Source organism: Dromiciops gliroides, chromosome 4 (assembly GCF_019393635.1).
Source record: "Dromiciops gliroides isolate mDroGli1 chromosome 4, mDroGli1.pri, whole genome shotgun sequence".
Lineage (NCBI taxonomy): Eukaryota > Metazoa > Chordata > Mammalia > Microbiotheria > Microbiotheriidae > Dromiciops > Dromiciops gliroides.
Genome location: NC_057864.1, coordinates 398353906 through 398373684, shown reverse-complemented (window position 1 = coordinate 398373684; position 19779 = coordinate 398353906). Strand labels below are relative to the sequence as shown.

Here is a 19779-nt window from a genome sequence, read left to right as displayed (position 1 = left end):
AAGACTTAAAATTTTAAACCTGAATGCAAAAAGAAAGTTGAACCAATGGAATGGACAAAGGGTAACTTATAAATACACTGGAATTCCTCCAGGCAAGATAAACTGATCATAAAGTTATCAAGGAGTAAGCCATGGTTGAATATGTTAAAAGACTTATTGGCACCCTGAAATCAAAGCTTAATGGAAAGAACATGTGAAAAACAATTAACACCTACACAAAACCAGTCTTAAGTTGTTTCATTCAATAAATACTTATGGTTCTTTGGAAAGTATCCCAACAAAACAATATAAAATATTAACAAACTACAGGGCTCAGTACCCAAAGGCACTTAAAGAAAGTTATGTGTGTACATACGTATGTGTATGTATATATGTATGTATGTATGTATGTAATCTCCAAGTACATAAGAAATTCAAAAATCCACTGAAATACCTTTGCAACAAGAACATTCTACTTCACCAAGGCTGATAGCAACTATGTAACATTGGGTTTGTTAAATATGTCTCAGTGATAACCCTCCAGAAAGAGCACGCGGAATGGCTAGGATCAAATATTAGAATCAAAGGCACTTGAAAGGCAATATCCATACAAGCTCAGCGAATAATATGTAAACAAAGAAAGCTTAACAAACAGTTGAGTCATATATTTTTCTTTATGGAAAAAGATCTATGATGGCAATTCAGGACAGCTGATCACCAGAATTACAGAAGACATATAATCTTAAGGAAACCAAAATCCATGATCAATGATGACAATTATTCAAGGGAATGGTAAAAATGCACTGATACAGGATACATACATTTAGCACCTCTTGAATTCTTATCAAGGTGGCAGTTGGAATTACCCCATCAAAAGCTCGCTATGTTTCATAGACAGGCAAATCCTCATACCACAAATATAAACCTCAAAATATCCTTAAGAACTTAATAAATTTCACAAGAAGAGGAGTTTAAAACGAAGTTGCTGTCATCAATTATCTGGATTTAACATTTATCCATAAAACATAAGAACAATCTTTTTTTTAAATATACCTCCACATCAAACGTTTCTAACCTCCCAAAGTACATGGAAGGAAAAGCTTTCAAAATACAGAAACCTAAAAGAGGATATCAAATTCATGTGAGAACATATCATTCCTGCTGACCTGTCTGCTTGTAGAATTACACCAAGGATGTAAGCCTACAGGATAAGCCTTTCAGTAAGCCTCCAAAAGATGACTTTATACCCTAATTCTTGTGTTCAACTCTAACAGGCAGTTATTTTATTTGCCTGTGCAACAATCCATAGAAAATTAAAAATAAAAGAATAATTGAACAATAGTGACATGTCCAAAAATCATTTTTATCTCAACTCCATAGAAAGATGAGAAATTTCATGTTAACATGTTAACAATAAGTCCCAATAAAAATAATACTTTCATTTCTATGCCACTTGATAATTTACATGGTAATAATATGGATTTAGCAAAAAAAAAAAAAAAATTCAATCCAAGAAGATCAAAGCACCGTAAAATAGTGAATCAAACTGCAAATATATTGCTAGAGGAAGTATTTTTTTCCTAAAATGAGCAAACAATAAATACTTATTCAATGAAGGATTTAATTGTTCCTACATATTTCACTTTGAGCAAAATGTTAAGCAGTACATTAAAGAAACACACACATATACTCAAGGTATTTTGTTGTAATCATTATAGTCATTAAAAGTAGAACTTGAAAAATGAAACTCTCTATTGTGCTTTAATGAAATTATAACATGTTTAAAATCATCTATCAATACATTAGCTGTGACGCTTCTAAATATGGGGGCATTATTTAAAGTTAAACAGTTGGCTTAAAATATTAAAAAGAAACACATATAATTCAAAAAATAAAGCAATAAAGATATTCTGTCAACATAAAAATGCAGCATTTTGTGTTAAAGAAAACGATACTTAAATTGTCAGCTAATTACCAAGTCTGATGGCTAAAATATACGCAATGCCCATTCAAAATATTATCTATCATTTGCATATTACAGCATGATAGAGCAGTACAGATGTCCTCAGTAGAATTAAGCTGTCAAAGAAACAAGTAGCTTCAACAGTCAATACAAAAATACCCCCAAACTAAACTCTGTATAACTGCTTAGCAAGTTGTGAACATCTCTCTTAGAAATAAGGTGACTAATCCCCAAACCAGGAAGAAAGGCCACAGACAATGCTGTATATAAAGAGGCATACAGAAAACTGTTTTCTATGACTTAGATAAGCCCAACACATTGCCAAACTTTATTGAGACCCTACTTAATAGGCATATTATATTGTAGGCAGGTTTTCCCTTGACTTTTAGGAATAAAAAACTAATCATAGACCATTCACACAATAATACAAATACTCAGGACAAGACATAATCGTTTACCTACAATAAAGTGATGTTTGTAAGGACGAGCCTAAGGCACCATAAGATCTTGAACCACCTTCTAACTTCCAATGGATTGAGTTATTTTCAGCTTAATTTTAACAGAGGGGTGATTCTTAGTGGACCGAATTAGAATTCGGAAGACTTGGTTTTAGGTGCCAAATCATCTATTTATTCATTATGCCTAAGGATTGCTTGTGGAGGTCACCTATGATCTTGGAGTCTCAGCCATCTCATCTATAAAACAAGGATTATAATATGAGCATTAAAGGCCACACACATTCCCTGAGTTACATAATGAGACAAATTTAAGTCTGTATCAGAGATACCTCTTCTAGTGTAAACTTCCTGACCTATTGATAAATACATCTTTCTCATTACTGCCCCTATCCAATTTTTTAATAAATGGATTAAGTGAAAAGAAAAACAGAGTTGGAAAGAATGTACAAAAAAGAGAGAATCAGTGAAATAAAGTATGGAGTTGGACAGATGAAAGGAAATAAAAATAATTTAAGGCACTTCCACAAAAATAAGTAACTCTTCCTTTTTCTTAACACCTTCAATTCACACCTGATTTAAACACTATTGGTTTGAGCAGATTATTCTTATAAAAGAAGCAGAATGGCTTGGTGAAAACAACAATTAATTGAGTCCCAAGAGCAAAGCCTTTCAATTCCTATCAATCAAAAACTCTGACCCTAAGTAAGTCAAGTAACCTCTTGGACTCTCAGGTTCCAAATCTTTAAAAGAGGGATAATACTATGTATAGTACCTTTATCTTACACTACTGGGGTAAGGGGGGGGGGTAGGATTTCTATAACTTAAAATTAATATATAAAAATGTGAGCTGTTATTCATTATCATTATCATCCATTTATTTTCCCTCCTATTACCTCCTTGGACAACTAGGTGACACAGTGAAAAGACTATAGGGCCTGCAGTCAGGAAGACCTGAGTTCAAATCCAACCTGAGACACTTACTAGCTGTGTGACAACGGACAAGTCACTTAGCCCTGTCTGTGTCAATTTCTTTAGCTGTCAAAGAGCTGGAGAAGGAAATGGCAAGCCACTCCAAGATCTTTGCCAAGAAAATCCCAAAGAATATGGAAGAACAAAAGGTCAAGAATATCAAGGGAATTAATGGGGGAAAAAATTGCAAAGGAAGGTGGCCTACATGTACCAGATCTAAAGTATATTATAAAGCAGCAATCATCAAAACTATTTGGTATTGGCTAAGAAATAGAGAAGTAGATCAGTGGAATAGGTTAGGCACACAAAGCACAACAGTAAATGAAAGTAGCAGTCTCCCGTTTGATAAACCCAAAGACTCAAGCCTCCAAGATAATAACTCACTTTTTGACAAAAACTGCTAGGAAAACTGGAAAACAGTATGGCAGACACTAGGCATAGACCAACATCTTATACTACACATCAAAGTCAAATCAAAATGGGTACAAGATCTAGGCAAATTAGAAAAGGAAGAAATAGTTTACTTGTCAGATCTATGGATGGGGAAGAATTTATAACCAAAGATGAGACAGAGAACATTATGAAATGCAGAGTGGATTACTTTGACTACATTAAACTAAAAAGGTTTTGCACAAATAAAACCAATGCAAGTAAGATTAGAAGGAAAGAAGAAAGCTGAGAAACTTTTTATGGACAATGTTTCTGATAAAGGCTTCATATCTAAAAGATATGGAGAACTGAATCAAACATATAAGATACAATTGAGAAATGGTCAAAGGATATGAACAAGCAGTTTTCAGATTATGAAATTAAAGCTATCTACAGCCATATGAAAAAATGTTCTCAATGACTACTGATTAGACAAATGCAAATTATAACAAATTTGAAGTACCACCTCACACCTATCCAGTTGGCTAATATGACAAAAAAGGAAAATTATAATTGTTGGAGAAGATGTGGGAAAATTAGAACACTAATGCACTGTTGGTGGATCTGTGAACTTATCCAATCATTCTGGAGAGCAATTTGGAACCTTGCCCAAAAGGCATTAAAACTGTGCATACCCTTTGACACAGCAATACCACTATTAGGTCTATATCCCAAAGAGATCATAAAAAAGTAAAAAGGACCCACATGTACAAAAATTCATGGCTGCTCTTTTTGTGGTAGCAAAAAATTGGAAATTCATGGGATGCCCATCAATTGCGGAATGGCTCAACAAGTTGTGATATATGAATGTAATGGATTGTGTTGTGCTGTAAGAAATGATGAAAAACCTGGAAAGATTTAAGTAGACCTATGATGAGTGAAGGGAGCAGAACTAAGAGAACGTTGTACACAGTACAAGCAATACTGTGGGATGATCAACTGTGATAGATTTAAGTCTTCTCAGCAATACAAGACAATGCCAAAAGACTTATGGTGGGAAATGCCTTCTACATCCAGAAAAAGAACTGTGGAATCTGAATACAGATTTTGTTGTTCTTTTTTGGTTGTTGTTCTTGTTTATTCTTTCTTGCATTTATTTTTCATTTTGTTTTGATCCTTCTCTTACAGCATGACTAATGTGAAAATAACATGATTGTAATGTATAACCTATATCAGACTGCTTTCTGGCCTCAGGAGGGGGGAGGGAAGGGAGGGTGCGAGAAAAATTGGAACTAAAAAAAAATCGTTTTATGTAATTGGAAAAAATTAAAAAAAAAAAGAAAAGAAAACCCCCAAAGAGCCAGACACACCCACAAAAGAGTCAAACACAACTAACAATAACAAGGTGGCCTGCTTCCAGCATTATCAATTTCTTCAACCCATAGATTTATTATCCAAATGTTCACATGGACTATTTGTGCCTGATCTGCAGTATAGCCTTCTGAGCTCATATTGTTCTGATCAACCACAGTCAAGGCACTCTATCTTGTCCCAGACACAGTGATGTCATTTTAGTTCTCTTTGAAAATCTTTCTTGGTTCCAATCTAGTCTATTATCTCTAGCAAATTTCCCCAAATTTCATCCCCTTCCCTCCCTTCCCCCCCCCCTTCTTCAATCTCTTTTATCTACTGGCCCCTGCCTTCTTTTTTTTTTTTTTTTGACAGGGCAATGAGGGTTAAGTGACTTGCCCAGGGTCACACAGCTAGTAAGTGTCAAGTGCCTGAAGCCGGATTTGAACTCAGGTACCAGGACCAGTGCTTTACCACTGCACCATCTAGCTGCCCGAGGGCCCCTGCCTTCTTGACCTCTCTGCAGCACAGAAGTTTAGACCTTGATCCCTTCCTGGATCTTTTCTCCTAGATGGGTTTGGTTTTTTTTTTACTTTTTTTCTCTTGGTTCTCCTCCTACATGTCTAGGAATTACCACAGACCCATATCTACTAAAATATACCAGTGAGCAAAAAGATTATTTGATGAAGAAATCAAAAGGAGCAATTAACAAATTAAAAATATATGGTTATGGGGCAGTTAGGTGGCACAGTGGATAGAGCACTGGCCCTGGATTCAGGAGTACCCGAGTTCAAATCCGGCCTCGGACACTTAACACTTACTAGCTGTATGACCCTGGGCAAGTCACTTAACCCCAATTGCCTCACTAAAAAAAAAAAATCAAAAACAAAAAATATATGGTTACTTTTAGACTCTAAATCCTTTAAATACTACTGAAGTGGTTGTTTGTTTACATGCCACCATGTGATGAAAGACACTGCCAGAAGCAACAATGTGTTGATGTGGAAGTGCTTGCCATTTAAAAAGAAAAAAAAAAAGGAAAGAAAGAAACTTGAAAGGTTAAAAAAAGACACTACATGTGCCAACTGGCAACATCTCATTATCAATAAAACTATTCGCCAATATAAGCATGGGCAAAAGCATTTTCTTTAATGGTTTTTACATGTCACAGAACTCAAATGCCAAAAAACATGAAATTACTGACATCACTCCTGCTATCTATATAGTAATCCCAGTAACTCTTTACTCGCCACTCTTCCAAAACTTCACACAAGGCCATAAGGGGAAGAAAGAAAGGAAACAATTTAGATGTGACCTCTGCTGAAATTTTATTTTCTCTGAACTATATAGCATTAAATATGAGAATCAATAAAGAAAAGGTCTTCTGTATTTGCCATAATGAGTGGAAGTAGCATACATCTAAGTACAGCAATTCCTTAGCAAAAGGAGACAAAGTTCTATCTTTTTCTCCTAAAGGATCAATTAGTCCATCCAACAAAATTTTATTTACTAACTGCTATTGGAGGTAGGACACTGAATGAGATGTTATGGTGGACACAAGAAAAGAGTAAGACATAATTTCTAATTTATAATCTACTATCGATCTCTATGCCCCACAAAGCCCTGAGTTTTAATTAAGCCCTCAAGATGATCTCAACCCACAACAGGACCAGCTGTGCATGCAGAGAAGATGCCCCCTTTATTAGCATAAAACCCCTTCCACATCCTTTCAATTTATCCCACCAGGCATCACTGGTATTCCCTATCAGGTGCCAATTCATCAGTGTGCATATATTCATCAAGGATTTGGGGAATTGCCAGTTTAAGATCTCTTTTACAAAATAAAAATTAAGTAAGCATAATAGCATATTGACCTCTGGTTTACAGACATAAAGCCAACAACTCTGCCTTATCAAAGAACTACAGAATTTCAGAGTGAGAAAGTTCCCGGGAGGTTCTCCAGGTTAACCGCTAACCAAAGTATGAATCCTCTCTAAACATCCTTGACAGCTGGGAATCCAAACACTGCTCCAGGGAGAGGGAATTTACCACCTCAAGAGGTAATATATCATTTCTGGATATGTTATTAGTTACAGTAGATGGAGATACAGAGGGTCTTAGAAGTGAGCTTCGAGGGATCTGAAACGTCATGATCAGAGAGGATCAGAGATTCTGAGTATGAAAGAACCTGAGAGGCAACCTAGCGCAGGAGTTATTCACCACTTTTTTTTTTTTTAGTGAGGCAATTGGGATTAAGTGACTTGCCCAGGGTCACACAGCTAGTAAGTATTAAGTGTCTGAGGCCAGATTTGAACCCAGGTACTCCTGACTCCAGGGCCAGTTTGCCATTTTTTTTAATGTTATGGACTATTATTGGTCATTTGGTTAAATACGTGGATCCCTGGTGAGAACAAAGTTTTGATAAACCCCCTTGACAACATCCTGCTTCTTTATGAATAGCATTCTGGCCCAGGAGCATCAGAGTCATTATGCCAAGAGTCAGCTCATTCCATTTTCAGAGAGCACTAATTATCTAATAGTTAGTTTTTCCTTCTACTAGTTCCTTGTAACTTGGAAAGGACCTCAGAAGCCGTCCAGTCCAGCCTACTAAGTTTCCATTTCATAATAAATTTACACATGCTCCTCCCTATGTTAATGACCTCAACTTTTTTTTTTTTTTTGCAAGACCTATTAAAAACTGACAACTATCTAAGAGTTAATGCTACTCATAGGGTGGTTAGGTGGCACAGTGGATAAAGCACCAGCCCTGGATTCAGGAGTACCTGAGTTCAAATCCAGCCTCAGATACTTAACACTTACTAGCTGTGTGACCCTGGGCAAGTCACTTAACCCTCTATTGCCCAGCAAAAAAAAAAAAAAATCAGCAAGAGTTAATGCTACTCTTGCTAATGTCAGACTATGTGAGGAGAGTGCTTTTCTAGCTCCGCTACATCCTTATTATGTGGCCTAGGTAAGACTTAAACTTCTTGGGCCTCAGTTTCTCTGCCTCACTGTGATCTACAATATAATGATATCTAAGTAAATATGAACATGGTGCCCTAGGAAAGGGAAACAGTACTCCAATATAGTATGAATAATCTTCTATTTTTGCAAATATATTCTTTGCATTCTTTTCAATTTCATGTAACTTGAAAATATTCAAATTAAGATTAAAAAAATCAGGAAAAAAGATTTTACAAAACGATTCATTATAACATTGTTATATATTATGTATTCTTTCTATATGTTACGTATGTTTATGTGTTTTATATAATTTTTTTCCCCATTAATCCAAGCTGATTATTGTCATGAAGCTTACCTGCTGTGTTTGGTACCTCTGCTGGGCCTGCGTTGACAGATATTGTGCCTGGGGTGGTAGGTGCTGAGGCTGTGGTTGCTGGTTGTAATATGGTTGTTGGCCCTGTTGGCAGTAACCACTTACACCTTGCTGACCATACTGAGGCGGCATCTGTTGGAAGAATTGGAGAGAGCAAGTATGTGAATCAAGTAGTATTATTAAATGAAACCAAATGTAAGGCTCCATTAAGAAACCAAAGTTAAACAAAATCAGGTTTCATCCCTTATCCAGTATTTTTCATCTTCTTATTCATCAGTTAAGAATTGATACACTGACATGAATGTGTATCAATAATAGTCCTAATACAGCCTGACTTCACTTTGATGAACAGTTATGTCTGGCAGAAATCAAGCATTGAAAATTTAATAAAAATCTAGTCCAACAGAGTACAAAACTCCATAATACTGACTTCAAAAATAATTTAAAAGGCTCAGCTACTGTCTTTTAAGCATAAAATTAACCTACACAGAAATTTCAGCAGGAGAACAAAGTAGAAGCATCATGATAAAACCATTTTAATGCACAATTTCAAATAAAAGTGAATCTTACCAAGTCAAAACTAACTAACTCACTTGTATCTATGCTTTATATCGTGCAAGAATAGCATACATTTGGCTGTAGTACTTCCAAGGTAGAGATGGCATATTCCAAATTGCACTCACACTTTTACATTTCTTAGAATAAAAACATTACACTAAAATTCCCTTTTTTTTTTTTTTTGGTGGCGGGGCAATGAGGGTTAAGTGACTTGCCCAGGATCACAAAGCTAGTAAGCATCAAGTGTCTGAGACCAGATTTGAACTCAGGTCCTCCTGAATCCAGGGCCAGTACTTTATTCACTGTGCCACCTAGCTACCCGCTAGAATTCCCTTTACTAATTATTTTCTCTATAACAATGAATGTATCTTCTCCCAAAGGGAGGACTTTCATAAATATGTACTACCAAATATGCACACAACAATAGGACAGATATATTTGCAATGTCCACAGGCAGTTGGTGATGCAGAGCTAAATCAGCTCAGGAAAGAGAGTGGGGCTAGATACTTAAATGTGAGACTCATCTAAAGAGGAATGAACATTAAATTCATGGGATTGGGTGAGGTCACTAAGTGAGAGAGTATAAAGAGAAAAGAGTAAAAGAAAGAGAAGCAGGAGAGGAAAGTGTTGAACAAGGAGCCAGGATCCAGAAGAGTCAACAGTGTCAAATGCAGCAGACAGGTCAAGGATAAGGACTGAGAAAAGATCATCAGGTTGGACAATTAAGAAATCATTGGTGGGGGCAGCTAGGTGGTACAATGGATAGAGCACTGGCCCTGGATTCAGGAGGACCTGAGTTCAAATCTGGCCTTAGACACTTGACATTTACTAACTGTGTGACCCTGGGGCAAATCACTTAACCTCAATTGCCTCACTTAAAAAAAAAAAAGAGGAAATCATTGGTAATTTCAGCTTCAGTTTAATGATGAAGTCCAAAACCAAACTGTAAAGGGGGGTGGGGGTGGGGGTGGGGTGCGGCGGCGAGAAAACAACCAGCATTTTTTTCTAGGAGTTTGCTGATAAAGGAAAGAGAAAATGGCTTAGAGGGATGGTATGTTCCAATAGAGGGGCAGGGAAGGGGTTTGTTTGTTTCTTTAAGGATATCCAAGTCTTGGGCATGATTTATCAGCAAGATGAGAAGCAGTAGATAGAAATGGGGCGGGGCGGGGGGGGGGGGGGAAGGAGAAGAAAGAGATTAGAAAGGAGAGAAGGAAAAAGAGAACAGACTGTTAGAAAAGACCAGAAATCATTATGAACTATCTACCTCATTTACATGAAATGCTAAAGAAAAAACAAAACAAAACACAATTTAATACTAGAATAGTATTTCTTCAGTTGACAAGAGTCAATCATGTATAGAAAAATGTATGGTCCCTTCATTTCAAAACTAAAAGAGACCATATGACTAAAATAAATCTTCCCCATCTCTAATTTGTTTGACAACAAAAATACTTGGAACTTACTGGTCAAAGAAGTATGAAAATTAGCTATTAAGGAATAGAAAATAATACCCGCAACTACTTATTTTTAACTGAGAGAAACTCCTATTCATTTTGTGACAATCAATGTGTGTGTACTTTAATAAAAGAGTGGGAGGAAAAGAGAAAATATAGACAAAAAAGTTAATTCCAGAAAAGAAAATGGTGAAGTCATTTTGCTAATATTACAATATGGCCCATCAGGAATGTGTCCCCTGAATCCACACAGTGAAGAAAGAAATGAAAAATACCAGATAGGTACTTTATATGTATTTCATGCAGAATGGGCAAAGAGAAAACACCAAAGAAGAGTGAAACAAAAAATACCTCTCTAATATGTACCACTAACATAATGATTTGAAACAAGTAGAAAAAGGGTAAAAGGGGAAATGTGGGCAAGGAAAGTGAATTGATATCCCTCAAGACTGGATCTAGAGTAAAGCATTCACAGAACTGCCAGGAACGATCACAAATAATTCAGTTGCAATCAGTAAAAAAATGACTCACCAAAGCCTCTCGCTGCACAAAGCCAACATTAGTTAAGCAGACAAGTTCATACTGAAAAACCACTTAACTGCACTGCTGAATTCTCTGCTTTTATTTATTTTACAGTTTGATATCTATAATGAATGTATGTCCCTACCAAGAGCCTAGCCAAAGAATTTCCATAACACGCAACTCCACATGCTAGCTAGAGTTCTATATACCGCCACAACACATATCCTTCCTGTTCAACACCCATATGTTTTGATTTGATATCTAATACTATATTTCACACGCATCTTTGCAGTTTCATTTGAAGCAGTTAGGATAACACTTTTACCAGTGTTAAAAAGACTGTAAAGCTCGGTGAACACAGCCAGCAAATCCCCTATGAATTATGCTTTAATATGTTGACTTTTCAGTTTGTACGAATACATACAAACAATATGGAAGGATCATCTTGGGCAAAAAGCCTTCTGTTTTATATACAAACACAGCAAATTATAGGAGTAACCCACAAGCACTGTGGCAATGTAATCCAATACCATTCAATTCAACATTCACTAACTGCCTCCAGTGTGCAAGACAGTCTACTAAATTAAGGGTACAGGGACAAAACAGAAACAATCTTTGTCATCAAAGAACATACATTTTCATTAGACAACTCAACATGCACACGGATGAGAAAATTTTATAAAGATGATATGAGTGGGACGGCTACATGGTGCAGTGGAGAGAGCACTGGTCCTGGATTCAGGAGGACCTGAGTTCAAATCCGACCTCAGACACTCGACACTTACTAGCTGTGTGACCCTGGGCAAGTCACTTAAACCACTCTCATTGCCAAAAAACAAAAACAAAACAAAAAAAGGATGATATGAGTAAAGAAAGATTATAGACAACCAGGAAGATCAGCAAATGGAAGAAGCTGAGTATTCTAAAAGAGAGAGGTGAGGCAGAAACACATTCTAGGCCTGGAAGGCCAATGGAGACTGGAGATGGGATGTAGACTTGAAGGAAACAGCTAATAAGACACATGGGTCGAATTTCCATGAAAAGCAGCAATATAAAATTGACTCTAGAAAGGTAGCCCGGAGACAGAATGTAGAAAACTTTAAATGCCAGGCCATGGTAAGAGGAAATAAGAAGCCTGCTGGTGAGTTCTGAGCAGAAGAGGATGACACCGATAAGCCTCTGCCTGAGAAAAAAAGAAAAAAAAATGTGTGGTAAAATATGAAAGTTTTTAACAGTCGGTTAGGATAACTGAAAGACGCCAGTTTTTCAAGGACCACCCTTTTGGGGAGGAGATGAACAGTCCGCCTGCTGCGCATGTCAGACTGCCTGCCGGGTACAGTCCGCCTGCTGCGCATGTCAGACTGCCTGCCAGGTACAGTGCGCCTGCTGCGCATGTCAGACTGCCTGCCGGGTTTTTTTTTTGACTTCCGGGGTGGAGAAAAGGAGAGAGGCCTTTTTTGCCGGCTTGGCGGGACGCCGGGCGGCGCGGCACAGACGGTCTGACTCACTCCAAAGGTGGCCTAAATCGGTTTGGTGAGTTTTTATAAGGAATATAGACTAAGCCTAGATTTAAGACGATTTGTACTGTATTTCTGTTTTCCTATCCTTCTAATCAACAACACCTTATATACAATAAAGGCTCTATCTAGAAAACCAGAAGCTTCTTCCATTTACTAGTCTGGGAGATGAGTTAAGGGAAGGGTTAAGTAGGGGAGATTTATGATCTAATATCCAATTTTAAATCTCACAGTTTGGCGACCCCGAAGGGACCTTAAGGACCCTCCCACCCTCCCTAGTTTGGCCATAAGCCGGCTAATTCGGTGGATTTTCCAAATACCCCCCCCCCCCCGCGGACTTTCCCTTTGTCTAATCTCCCTTAAAGACTTTAAGCCTCTAAAAGTCTTGCTTTAAACAGAAAAGCCAGCCCAGTTTAAAGGGCAAGATGCTAGAATATTCTACCATCCCTTTGATTTTTCTCATCGGAATGTATTGGGACAGCATAACATCCCGACTTAGAGGAATAGTTTACTCAATGGTCCTTCATAACATTATTGGTTTTTTCCTCATTCAGGCAGCAAAAGGTTTTTTGTATAATAGTATACGTGAGAATCTTTGGGAAAATACGTTTAATATAAGTAGAAATTTTATGCCTGCAATTGAAATACCTTTTAATACCACATCCATAGTTCATACGACTAAGGATTTTATTTTTTTTTGTTGTTTTTTTTTTTGTTTTTGTTATTATCATTGTTTTTGTTATTATCATTGTTATGATGTGGGGGAAACTCTCACATATGGAGAGAGACCTCAAAATGGCTGTTTCTACTAGAGATGATCCAAGTTCAGAATCAGATCAGCAGAAACTACTCCCTCTGCAGGAAGCTATAGAACATAGTAAGAAGGGAGTGCCAATTCAAGTCAGAAAATATAGCCCCTTTAGACCAAGTGACTTGAGCGCATGGAAATCAATCATCCCTAGTTTTGAGAAAAATCCAAACACTGTAATTTCACAGTTAAGGACTATATTTAATGCATATCAACCCAGTTGGGCTGATGTTACTTGCCTTTTGGAAACTTTACTGTCCCCAACTGAGATTACAGATATTATCTCAGCAGGAAATGCCCTTGTTGCGAAAGGTAAGGCCAATGTGGAATGGCCTCTAAAGGATCCAGAGTGGAATTATAATGATGATAGGGATTTCCAAAGATTAAAAGATGCTAGAGAAACACTTCTGAAGGGAATGGAATCTTGCTCTAGAAAACCGGAAAACTGGCAGAAATTTTTAAGCCTACCTCAGGAGGCTAATGAAAGACCAAACAGATTTTATGATAGACTTTGTGAGGTCGCTAGACAGTACACCAGATTGGATCCAGTAGATTTAAGAGATTCCTGTATCATTCTCAACACATTTGTTTATAATTCACTGCCAGAAATACGCAGATACTTTCTGAAACAATGTCCAGACTGGAGAAATCTCTCAGTAGATAGAATTAAGGAACTTGCAAATTATGTCTTTGACTCACGTGAGGAAGATCCAGATCACCCTAAACAGAGCATTCTGGCACCAGCGATTCCTAGTCAGCCATGTGGACACCGGAACAAGGACACTAAGGTGTGTTGTTACTGTCGTAAGGAGGGGCATGAATTGAGAGAATGTAGGACTTGGAGAAGAAATTCTAATTCTAATTACAGGCGAAATCAAAATAGAAATAGATCTTTTTGGAGGAATACAGAAAGGCAGTACCAGAATAATGGTAACCAAGACCCCCCTCAGAAGAGGACACAGGAATGATGGTGTCTTGGGGAGGAATGGAACATAGATAATGAAAGCCATATATTCCCAGATCCGGATTTTTTGAATGCACTTGTGCCAGTCCATTCACCTCCCCAGAGTAATGAACCACATGTCACCTTAAAAGTGGGGGAGACTTATTATGATTGTCTGCTAGACACAGGAGCCTCTAAATCAGTATTAGTAAGCAAACCAGATGCTGGGTGTAGACCTGTAGGATATTTGAATGTAGTGGGAGTCTCAGGAAAGAGCCAGAGAGTGGCAAAATTGAATCCTCGCATGGTATCTATGGGGCCCTTAACAGTAGAACATTCATTTTTACTCATGCCTGATGCCCCTGTAAATTTATTAGGTCGTGATCTCCTTTGCAAGCTTAGAGCAACCATATCTTGTGCTCCAGATGGGGCTGTCTCCTTACAATTGCCAGAGGATACTGTTCATTTATTACCAATTTTACTTACAGAAGCTCAAGGAACAGCAGGGGAGGTATCCAAAATCCCCTCTGACATTCCTGAGTCTTTATGGGCCTCATCCCCTAATGAGGTGGGGCTCCTTAAGTCTGCCATGCCTGTTACCTTTAAAGTTAAGGGGGGACCACCCCCCTCCATTCCACAGTATCCATTGTCTAGGGAAGCAATAGAAGGGATCACCCCTATAATTGAGGCTTTGAAAAGCCAGGGTATTATTATTCCATGTCATCACTCTCCATGCAATACTCCCATTTTGCCAGTTAAAAAACCCAAGCCTGGGCCAGATGGTAAACCTGTTTATCGTTTTGTGCAAGATCTTAGAGCGATTAATAATTATGTTATTCCTAGACATTCCATAGTTCCAAACCCGGCTACGATAATTTCATCGATTCCCTATGAATCTACATGTTTCACAGTGGTAGACCTTTGCTCTGCCTTTTTCTCCATACCAGTACATGAGGACTTCCAATATTTATTTGCTTTTACCTGGAAAAATAGACAGTGGACCTGGACTAGACTCCCACAGGGATTTGTAGACAGTCCCACATTATTTTCCCAAATTTTACAGCAGGATCTGGCCTCTATTACCTTTAAGGGCTCCATACTAGTACAGTATGTTGATGACTTACTTTTGGCCTCTCCTAATGCTGAAATTTGTCAGGAAGATAGCCGTCACTTACTGCTGGAGCTGCACAAGAGAGGACACAAGGTTTCCAAGACAAAGGTACAATGGTGTTTGCCCCAGGTAGAATATTTAGGATTTATTTTGGCTGCTGGAACTCGCTCTGTCTCTTCTAAGAGAGTCCAGGCCATTCAACAACTCTCTGCCCCCACTACTAAGAGGCAGTTGAGAGCCATTCTGGGAGCAGCTGGGTACTGTAGACAATGGATACCCTCTTTTGGTGAAATTACTAAACCCCTCATAGCTCTTACAAAAAGTTCTGTTCCAGACAGTTTACAGTTGGATCCCCAGCATCTCTCAGCCATAAAAGAATTAAAACGGGCCTTGTTATCAGCACCTGCCCTAGGACTGCCAGATTATAGTAAGCCTTTCACTCTCTTTGTGCATGAACAAAGGGGGGTGGCTTCTGGAGTCCTGACTCAGTCACTGGGGCCTAACCAACGTCCTATAGCCTACTATTCAATTCAGCTGGACCCTGTAGCGGCTGGAGCGCCACCTTGCCTTAGAGCAGTGGCGGCCACAGCGCTTTTGGTAGAAAAAGCCTCTGATTTGGTCCTAGGTAACCCTCTAACTGTGCAATGCCCTCACGAAGTGGAGGCTCTCTTACTACGTCACAGGACACAAGCCTTTTCAGATCAAAGGCTGGCTAAGTATGAAATAACCCTGTTAGGTAATGAGAATATCACTTTAAAACGCTGCACAGTTCTTAATCCAGCAACACTACTCCCTAACTTACCATTCTCGGGGGAACCGTTGCATGACTGTGCTTCTTTAGTTGTAATGGCTGAAAAACCCCGTGACAATCTTTTTGATACACCTTTAGAAAATCCTGATCTTGTCCTCTATACAGATGGTTCCTCATTTATGAGAGAGGGAACCCGTTTTACTGGAGCTGCTGTAGTTTCTGATTATGACACCCTCTGGGCAGCTTCTCTGCCTTCCCATTTTAGTGCACAGGCTGCTGAACTTGTGGCTCTTACACAGGCCTGTAATATAGCTAAAGATAAGAGTGCCACCATTTTTACTGACTCGAAATATGGCTTTGGCATATGCCACTTTATTGGTATGATTTGGCGTCAACGAGGCTTTCTAACATCCTCGGGCAAGGCTATTGCCAATGGGGACCTTATCAAGGACCTCTTAGATGCCCTAAAACTGCCTTCTTCCCTAGCCGTTGTACATTGCCCTGCCCACACAGGGAATAGTGACCCTGTTTCAAAGGGAAATGCACGAGCCGATTCTGCAGCCAAGCTTGCTGCATTAGAAGCTCCTGAACATGTATTTAACCTTTCACCTTCTGAGGATATTCCTTCCAACCTAACCTATGACGATTCTGAAGTAGAAAAGTGGAAAAAGAAATTTAAGGCGAAACAGATCAATGGCATCTGGGTGTCTCCGGAAGGTAAGCCATTTCTTCCCCGGAAATTCTACCACCAGGTATGCCTCTCTGTTCACAGAAAAGGCCATTTTGGTACACAAGGCATTGTAGACTCTATTAAGAGAACCTGGATAGCACCAGGTGTGACTAATACAGCATCTCGAATCTGCTCGGGCTGCTCCACATGTCAGTCTTATAATCAGTATGCTTTTAAGGCCAAAGCTTATGGAGGGCGTCCTCTAGCATATACACCTTTTGAGCACTTACAAATTGATTATATTACTATGCCAAAAGCAGGACATTATAAATTTTGCCTTGTTATAGTTGATCAGCTCACTCGGTGGGTGGAGGCCTTTCCCAGCCCCCGAGCCACAGCTGCCTTTGTTGCCAAAATTCTTCTTAAAGAGATAGTACCTCGTTTTGGCCCACCAGCCCGCATCGATTCTGACAAAGGCACACATTTCACTGATTCGATTTTATCCCAAATCTACTCTTTCTTGGGAGTGACTCCAAAATTCCACACGCCCTACCATCCACAAAGTTCAGGCCAAGTCGAACGTATGAATAAAGAGCTTAAGAGTATGATTGGCAAATTATGTACTGAAACCCATTTGAAATGGCCTGATGTTCTACCATTGGCATTATTCTATCTACGAAGTAGACCAAGAGGAGAACTTCATATATCTCCTTATGAAATGCTTTTTGGTCACCCTCCTATCCAAGCTAAAACTTTTTCCCCAGTTTATACATCACTGGTGGGAGGTGATACTTCTGTTGCTTCCTATATACAGGAATTACAGACCAGGCTACGTGAACTCCATGAGGCAGGAGCTGTGGTCCAGGCAGGACCATTAGACTTTTCATTGCATAACTTCAACCCAGGAGATAAAATATATGTGAAGAATTTTCAGAGAACCAGTGGAACTCAACCTGCCTGGGAAGGACCTTTTCAGGTATTATTGACAACTCCTACCGCCATTAAAATTGGTGAAAAAGACTCATGGATTCATTGCTCTCATATAAAGCCTGCACCATTCATAGGTGAAGAGATTTCAGATAGACCTGAGGTAGACGCTAAAGAGGTAAAAACCCTAACGATAGCAACTGTTAAAGAGCAAAGAAAGTTCAGAGGAAACAGGAAGTTCCCATTTAAGAATCCCACTGATCAGTTAAATGCTTTGGGACTCAGTCTTCGTAAAGTATCAGGAGACGGAAATTGCCTTTTTAGGGCTTTAGCAGACCAGCTAGAAGGTCACTGTAGAAATCATCTCAGACACAGACAAGAAGCTGCTTCTTATATGATTAACCATAGACAAGAGTTTGAGTCTTTTATAGTAAATGACTCCCCTTTTGAAGAATATGTTGATGAATTAAAGAAATTTGGAAAGTGGGGAGGAAATGATACAATTGTAGCATTTGCTAAGCAGCATCAGCTGAATGTTGTGGTTCATCAATTAAATCAGCCTTTATTGAAAATCAGTGGCACAGACAAAACTGATGCTAGAGAACTCCACATTTTCTACCATAAAGAACATTATGACAGCATTAGAAAGATCAATGACAATTCAGAAACCCCTGCCACTTTGGCATGCAGAGAATTGGGGAACCAGTTAAAACAATGTGGCATACCCCAAACTCTAGCAGCTTAAATACCTTAAAATTTAACAAGCATTTCCTTCCACAGGCAAAAGCACTGAAGCACATGGCCTAGTTTTCTGGCCCACCTCAATTTCTCCCACCCTTTTCCCTACCCTATACCTATTTTTTTTTTTTTTATCCTTTTTGCTTTTTGTTTTGTTTTGACTTTTGAAAGGCACTGAAAAGACCTGGAATTCACCACACCTTTAAATTCTTTAAGAGCACAAAAGGGTGCTTAGCGAATCTTTTGCCTTTTATTTTTGGTTTTTGGTTTTGCTTTGTTTTTTTTTTTTTTTTTTACTTTTGTTTCTTTTGCTTTTCTTTAAAACTAAATTTTGTAAACTAAGTGATTATTCAAAGACATTTTAAGTATATGCTGTGGGTGAGGCTATCGGGCCTCAGAAGCTACCAGAATTCTTCTTTTTTTTTATTTACTCTTTCTTTTTGAGAGAACCATGAGTTCTAATGAGTTTTGTTTTATTTATTTATTTTTCTCCTTTCTCTTGTATGTTGTTCTGTTTAACTAAAAAGTACCAGAAATTGCTTGATACCTCACTGAAAACATTGAATATTGAATCTTGCTAATTGAAGTCTTATTTCTTTTTGATGAATTAATCACCACTTTAAGTATCTGCTACTGTTATACCAGAGAATTCATGTATAAGATGATGTGGTCTACTTGCTAAAAGAAGATTATGTAATAATGTCTAAAAGAAGATTATGTAACAATGTCTAATATAATCAGCTATTTACATTCGTTTATTATTTATATGTCATTATACTCTGGGCATGGTTTGGAATTATTGTATATATCACTAATATATTCTCAGTTATGCAGCATAGCACACATTTTTACCATCATATTGTCTTTGGTGAAATTAATGAGATTTCAGAAATATGGAAACTTATCATTTCAGAGACTAACTTGCTGTGAACTCTGACGCAGGCCCTGGAGAGAATATATGTGCAACAAAAGGAGAGACAGGTATACGTAAGTCCATGGTTTGCTTATGATGGTGACTATGTAGAGCACAATTACTAGGCACAGTCCAGTATTCATCCTCTCTCCCTCCTAATTTAACCTAATTTAACTGAACTTATTTATCTTTTTATCTCACTCAGTTGAATTCACCTGTGGCCTAGCACAATCACTGGCTGTCTCAGAACCATGAGATATGGTATGATAACCTTTCCATAACATTTTCAGGTGTCATGAACACATACTAAATTTGGCTTTGATCCAGACACATGGTGGTAAAAAGTGTTACACATTGCATAACTACCTCAACCCTCTATTACAAGTCTAACCATATAAAGGAGGGAATGTAATGGAATTTATTAATTTGATCATTGACAATG

At 38.2% G+C, this 19779-nt stretch overlaps 1 protein-coding gene across 1 annotated transcript in view; it reads right to left on the bottom strand.

Moving 5' to 3' along the window:
• The window catches only part of ARID1B (AT-rich interaction domain 1B), a 581815-nt gene that overhangs the window by 395701 nt on the left and 166335 nt on the right, over window positions 1-19779 (bottom strand). The window contains 1 exon segment of the mRNA XM_044001940.1: window positions 8408-8557. Within this exon segment, the coding sequence (XP_043857875.1) occupies window positions 8408-8557 (150 nt within the window).